The sequence below is a fragment of the Alosa pseudoharengus genome, unplaced genomic scaffold, assembly GCF_046254945.1.
Source record: "Alosa pseudoharengus isolate Yale_2024_CS ecotype anadromous, Long Island Sound unplaced genomic scaffold, YU_APseudo_1.1 YU_APseudo_1.1_scf_7, whole genome shotgun sequence".
In the NCBI taxonomy this organism is placed as follows: domain Eukaryota; kingdom Metazoa; phylum Chordata; class Actinopteri; order Clupeiformes; family Clupeidae; genus Alosa; species Alosa pseudoharengus.
In genome coordinates this window covers 3,735,780-3,742,076 of record NW_027468859.1, presented here as the reverse complement: position 1 = coordinate 3,742,076, position 6,297 = coordinate 3,735,780, and the positions used below count along the sequence as shown (strand labels likewise).

General features: G+C 42.4%; 1 protein-coding gene across 1 annotated transcript; it reads left to right on the top strand.

Annotated features, from left to right (window-relative positions):
• The first annotated feature begins 229 nt into the window (after positions 1-229).
• Positions 230-6,083, top strand: LOC143109972 (heat shock protein HSP 90-alpha 1). The gene is made up of 11 exons (XM_076272774.1): positions 230-337; positions 1,382-1,528; positions 1,722-2,088; positions 2,184-2,317; positions 2,539-2,838; positions 2,941-3,106; positions 3,243-3,433; positions 3,909-4,056; positions 4,237-4,505; positions 4,629-4,962; positions 5,676-6,083. The coding sequence occupies exons 2-11, from the start codon at positions 1,382-1,384 to the stop codon at positions 5,786-5,788; spliced, it is 2,169 nt and encodes a 722-aa protein (XP_076128889.1). The 5' UTR covers positions 230-337; the 3' UTR covers positions 5,789-6,083.
• Positions 6,084-6,297: the final 214 nt, after the last annotated feature.

Sequence of the window (6,297 nt, the reverse complement as noted above, 5' to 3'; positions counted from 1 at the left end):
GTGGCCATGCTATCCGGAAGGTTCCTTCCTTGAGTGACAGGCACCCTCTGTGATCTCACACCCCTACAAGGACAGATGCGGGCTGTGGCATTGGACACCCCGGCGGCCCCACCGCACCAGCTCTCTAGAAACTCCCCCCATAGTGTAGAGAACAGTCTTTCTGGAACCTTCTGAATGGACGCCTTCGAGACCAGCAGGCCCCAAAGTATAAAAAGACTGGAGCCGGTTGGTGTCTTTGCAGAACGAGTGACCGACTGTCCACCAGAACACTAAGGACTATCCTCAGCAGAGCCTAGAGTCGGAGGCTTTTCTCAAGTGATTCATTCCAACTGAAAAGGTAAGCTTCACTTTTTCTCTATGGCCTACAGTGGTAAAATAAACCATATTATTATACATATTTTATTGAATAAATGTTTTAACCAAACATGGTTAAAACATTGAAATGATAAATACAAGATTGTGATTTTAATAGAATCTGTTTTGGGATTGCAACACAATTAACTGTAATAAATAGTCGTAGTAGTAATAGTAGTAGTATTACTAATCGTAATTAATAATCTAATCTAGTCTACTGGAAAGCTCAATGTATTTGATTTTGTGTTTTTGCACCAAAGAGAAGTAGGATTAAGCAACTTTATAAAATGCTTCAACTTCTGCTTGGAGCACATGGCTGACACTGGAACTCAAAGTCACAGATAGTGCTGCGGGGCAGAGGGCTGTTTGACTCAAATCAACAGTTGATAAACTACACAAGCTATTACATTTTGTTAGAGATTATTTATATTTTCAAACCATTATAAAGTACAGATCTACAATTAATGGAGGTCATTGTCACATATGTCCGACTGCATGCATACAGGAGAAGTCTGAGGTTTTCATAAATAAAACAAACATTAAATCTGCAGTTTAATCCTCAACATTTGACTGAATATGTTAAATCATGCCGAAAAACTTAAACGTAAAGATGTATGAAATGCCTGAATGGGAGCCATGTGTAGCAGCCACATGATTTCCCTGCCTCCATCTTCAAAGAGTGTGGTTTGATTGGCATGTGAGTGACATGGCAGCTGGTCTCACAGCAAGGCTGGAGAAATGGTGTCAGCTGTCTCCAGCTGCAGGCGTCTTTCTCCGTCAAGTCAACCATTTGGTCCACTCGACTGAGACATTCTGAGTCAGCAATACCCTTGTTACTACGGTTAATTCATGTTATGCTGCAAGAATGGTATTTACTCACTGGGTTAATTTCCAATTTGGCAATACCACCCCCAACTCGAGTGCAGAAGGGTAAGGGTAGCTAGTAATGAGACATTGAAGTGATTATGAGGTAGGCAGGTCAGCATGCGTTTGCTAACACCTGTCGCTAATGTGTGTGTTTACACAGATGCCAGAGGCCCAGAACATCATGGCAGAGGAGGTGGAGACCTTTGCCTTCCAGGCAGAGATTGCCCAGCTGATGTCCCTGATCATCAACACTTTCTACTCCAACAAAGAAATCTTCCTCAGGGAGTTAATCTCCAACTCCTCAGATGTGAGTACACACACAATAATGCACTCTAATGTTCTCTCTGGGTAGATGTGCATCATTTTACTTTTCAACTCAAATTATATAAATTTGTTTGTGCCAAACAAAACAAAACAACTCACAATTACTATTGTTACATTGTATTACTTTAAGGGAGCTGTTTTAAATGCGGTTTTCTGTGGCCTTCTCTGTTTTGCAGGCTTTGGACAAGATCAGATACGAAAGCTTGACAGACCCCAGCAAACTTGAATCATGCAAGGATCTGAAAATTGACGTCATCCCTGATCAGAAGGCAAAGACCCTCACCCTCATCGACACTGGCATCGGCATGACCAAGGCTGACCTAATCAACAACCTGGGTACCATCGCCAAGTCTGGCACCAAGGCCTTCATGGAGGCTCTGCAGGCTGGAGCCGACATCTCCATGATCGGGCAGTTCGGTGTGGGTTTCTACTCCGCTTACCTGGTGGCAGAGAGGGTGACGGTCATCACCAAACACAACGATGACGAGCAGTACATTTGGGAATCTGCTGCTGGTGGCTCTTTCACAGTGAAGACAGATCCTGGTGAGTCACATTATTTAATAATGTTTAATAACACATGCCTGCGCTTTTTGCCCTGTCATTTCTGCAGTGTAGTTCAACCCTGTGTGTCCTTACAGGTGAGTCCATTGGCCGTGGCACCAAAGTCATTCTTCACCTGAAAGAGGACCAGACAGAATACACTGAGGAGAAACGTGTCAAGGAGATTGTGAAGAAGCACTCCCAGTTCATTGGCTACCCAATCACTCTCTATGTAAGTTCTAGGTCAATAAGGCTTTGCTGTATCCTGTGAGGAACCGTTACTGTGTAACCTGTGATATTTTTAAGGGCCTACTTCCTTGAATTAATGCTTTTCATTACTAAGCATTTTAAATAAAAATGTAAAGATAAAACGATTGAAAAGATTAAGATATGAGTATTTTCTATATTGTTCAAAATGTTTATGATTACGTTATTATATGTTTTGTGATACAGATTGAGAAAACGAGAGAGAAAGAGGTTGACCTTGAGGAAGGCGAGAAGATCGAGGAGGTGGACGCAGCAGAGGACAAAGACAAGCCTCAGATTGAGGACATCGGAGCTGATGAAGACGAGGACACCAAGGAAAGCAAGAACAAGAGGATGAAGAAGGTGAAGGAGAAGTACACCGATGTCCAAGAGCTCAACAAGACCAAACCCATCTGGACTCGTAACCCAGACGACATCAGCGTCGATGAGTACGGAGAGTTCTACAAAAGTCTGACCAACGACTGGGAGGACCACCTGGCTGTCAAGGTGAGAGCACTCCTGGAATTGTGACTATAAGTGTTGTCGTGATGCGTTATGCATCTGTTTACTAAAGTTGTATTAACTGTATTATTTTCTGTATGTCCACAGCACTTCTCAGTGGAAGGACAGCTGGAGTTCAGGGCCCTGCTCTTTGCGCCTAGAAGAGCTGCCTTTGACCTCTTTGAGAACAAGAAAAAGAAGAACAACATCAAGCTCTATGTACGCAGAGTTTTCATCATGGATAACTGTGACGAGCTGATTCCAGAGTATCTGAGTGAGTTCCTGTTTGTCACTTTCTCCCTTGTTTCAATGTTGTTACTCATAATCTTATGGCATGAATGACCCCTTCCTCTGATATTCAATCAATTAAACATTACTGTATTCTATTCGAATTCTAATTCTACTGACAGACTTCATCAGAGGTGTGGTGGACTCTGAGGATCTTCCCCTGAACATCTCCAGAGAGATGCTTCAGCAGAGCAAGATCCTGAAGGTCATCCGCAAGAACCTGGTCAAGAAGTGCCTGGACCTCTTCACCGAAATCTCTGAGGACAAGGAAAACTACAAGAAGTTCTACGAGCAGTTCTCCAAGAACATCAAGGTGGGTAATTAGCAAAGATATGTATAATGTTTGTTACACTTCCAAGAAATAATTTAGCAGACACCTTTATACACAGTGACTTAAAAGATATGCAGGCATACGATTTCTTCCATTATGAATAAATTATGTCAATAAAAAGAGGGGTTGTCCAAATCACTAAACCACAAAACATGGAATTACACAAATTACTCATGTTTTGTGGTTTAGTCATGATACAAGTCTAACAAGTAAAACAAGAAAAAATCCACTGCTGTAGCAAAATGTGTTCAATGTAATAACACTGTTTTTAGAGAGAAACATGACTACATGAATGCTACATGTGAATTGTCCAACCAATCTTACAAGTATATCCAATGTGTTATTTTCTTTCAGTGACAGTGTTTTTCACAGCTTAGTGCTTTGCTCTGCCAGATGGGCAACAGAACCACTCCTGGATCATCTGTTCATGTCTTTTTGCCCTTTTTCTCTTCTACAGCTGGGTATTCACGAGGACTCACAGAACAGGAAGAAGCTGTCGGACATGCTGCGCTACTTCACCTCGAACTCTGCTGATGAGATGGTGTCCCTCAAGGACTACGTCTCACGCATGAAGGAAAACCAGAAACACATTTACTACATTACCGGTGAGATTCCGTGTTTAAATGCCATTATACTATAAAGTATACCAAAATATAATATTATGTGTCTTAGCTTTTACGTCTATTGAATCCCAATACCATTGTAGATATCCTATTTCATTCAAACAGGAGGTTGACACAATCTTAAAACTTAATTTATTCCATATACTTGTGTGCATATTCTAGGTGAGACCAAGGACCAGGTGGCCAACTCGGCCTTTGTGGAGCGCCTGCGTAAAGCTGGCCTGGAGGTCATCTACATGATTGAGCCCATTGATGAATACTGCGTCCAGCAGCTGAAGGAGTATGATGGCAAGAACCTGGTGTCTGTGACCAAGGAGGGCCTGGAGCTGCCCGAGGACGATGAGGAGAAGAAGAAACAGGACGAGCTGAAGACCAAATTTGAGAACCTGTGCAAGATCATGAAAGACATCCTGGATAAAAAAATCGAGAAGGTACATAATATGAAAAGCATATCTGAACTAGATAGTCTGCTGAATTGGAATTTATATACATATTAGCTTATGACCACACAGTAACATATTACATAGCACAGCTAACCTTTCTCATTCATTCAGGTTTCTGTGTCCAACCGTCTGGTGTCCTCCCCCTGCTGCATTGTGACCAGCACGTATGGCTGGACGGCCAACATGGAGAGGATCATGAAGTCTCAGGCCCTGAGAGACAACGCCACCATGGGCTACATGACAGCTAAGAAGCACCTGGAGATCAACCCCATGCATCCCATCGTGGAGACCCTCCGGGTGAAGGCCGAGGCCGACAAGAACGACAAAGCAGTAAAGGACCTGGTGATCCTGCTGTTCGAAACAGCCCTGCTCTCCTCCGGTTTCACACTGGAGGACCCTCAGACACATGCAAACCGCATCTACAGGATGATCAAGCTTGGTCTTGGTGAGTGTCTCTCATGTCTCCTGCAGGCCTTATGCACGAAAGGCTCTTCAGGTAGCTCATTTGTTTCCAGTGGAGCCAGGTGTGTTTGAACCTGCCACTATTGTTAATGCAATTAGTGTCTACACTGACCCGGTTGGTTGTTGCACCTAGTGAATCACCACGTCAGGGGCGTCGGACTGGGGGTAAAACCACTACTGATTATAGGGGTCCAAGGGGAGAGAGGGCCCTTGAAAAGTCTGGAATATATTTCACTTTACCTGGGTTGAGGAACATGGGGGGTGGGGGCCCATCAGGACTGCCTATGCAGGGGCCCAGGGTCTTGTGCTATGCTCCTGCACCATGTTACAATGTAAAAGGATTTATGCATGTGTTAAAATTGTTATTATTGGGCAAACAATATTTTCATTGTTGGAGTGAACATGAAAGGAGCAGAATATGCCGTTACAACACAGATAATGCTCCACTGGAAACAAATGAACTACCTGAAGAGTCTTTCGTGCATCTGATTTAACTGGTTTTAAGTGTAATGGCAGTCAGTGGGTAGTCTATGGTGAGTTCTGAAGGAGCAAGAAATTGCTGTCATGGCGCAGGACATGCGTGAGTCTACCTGGAGACCAAAATTGAAACAAATGTTGAGCTAGTGCTGAATGGTTCTCAAAGAAACTAAATTAAACTAAACTAAATTAACTAACTAAATTGACTTTGTTGTCCAGGTATTGATGATGACGAAGCCATTGGTGATGACTTGCCTCAGGCAAGCGAGGAAGACATGCCTGTTCTGGAGGGTGATGACGAGGACACCTCCAGAATGGAGGAAGTTGACTAAGACAATTGTGAATGGCTTTTTTTTCAATTGTGAATTATTTTTTATTTATTTTTTTAAGGTTTGCTTTGGCAAGCACAATGTACGTATATTTCACAGGACTGTCATTACGTATTTTTTGTCCAAATAGAATTTAGGTAGCTATTCATCATTAAGGCATACGCCTACCATATAATCTGAGGTCCACTTAACATGATTTGTTTTTCTTTTATTTTCATGTTTTTTTTTACATATCATGTTTCGTAATTCATGTTTTTTATCAAAGAAACTGAGATTTATAATAAAGTAAATGCTCTGCATTGTATATTAGCCTACTGGTTTTCATGAAAGTGCACTGATCACATTGATTTAACCAGAATATTCTTTAAACCACGTGGGTGCATGAAAAAGCAAGTTTATAGAGGCGGTTACAAAACTATGTCAAGACACACCCCCTACAAAATCCTTCAATGCTGTTAGATAGGGAAAGGCGTGGTTGCATGATTGACACGAATTTCTTCCCTCCTCGGTGA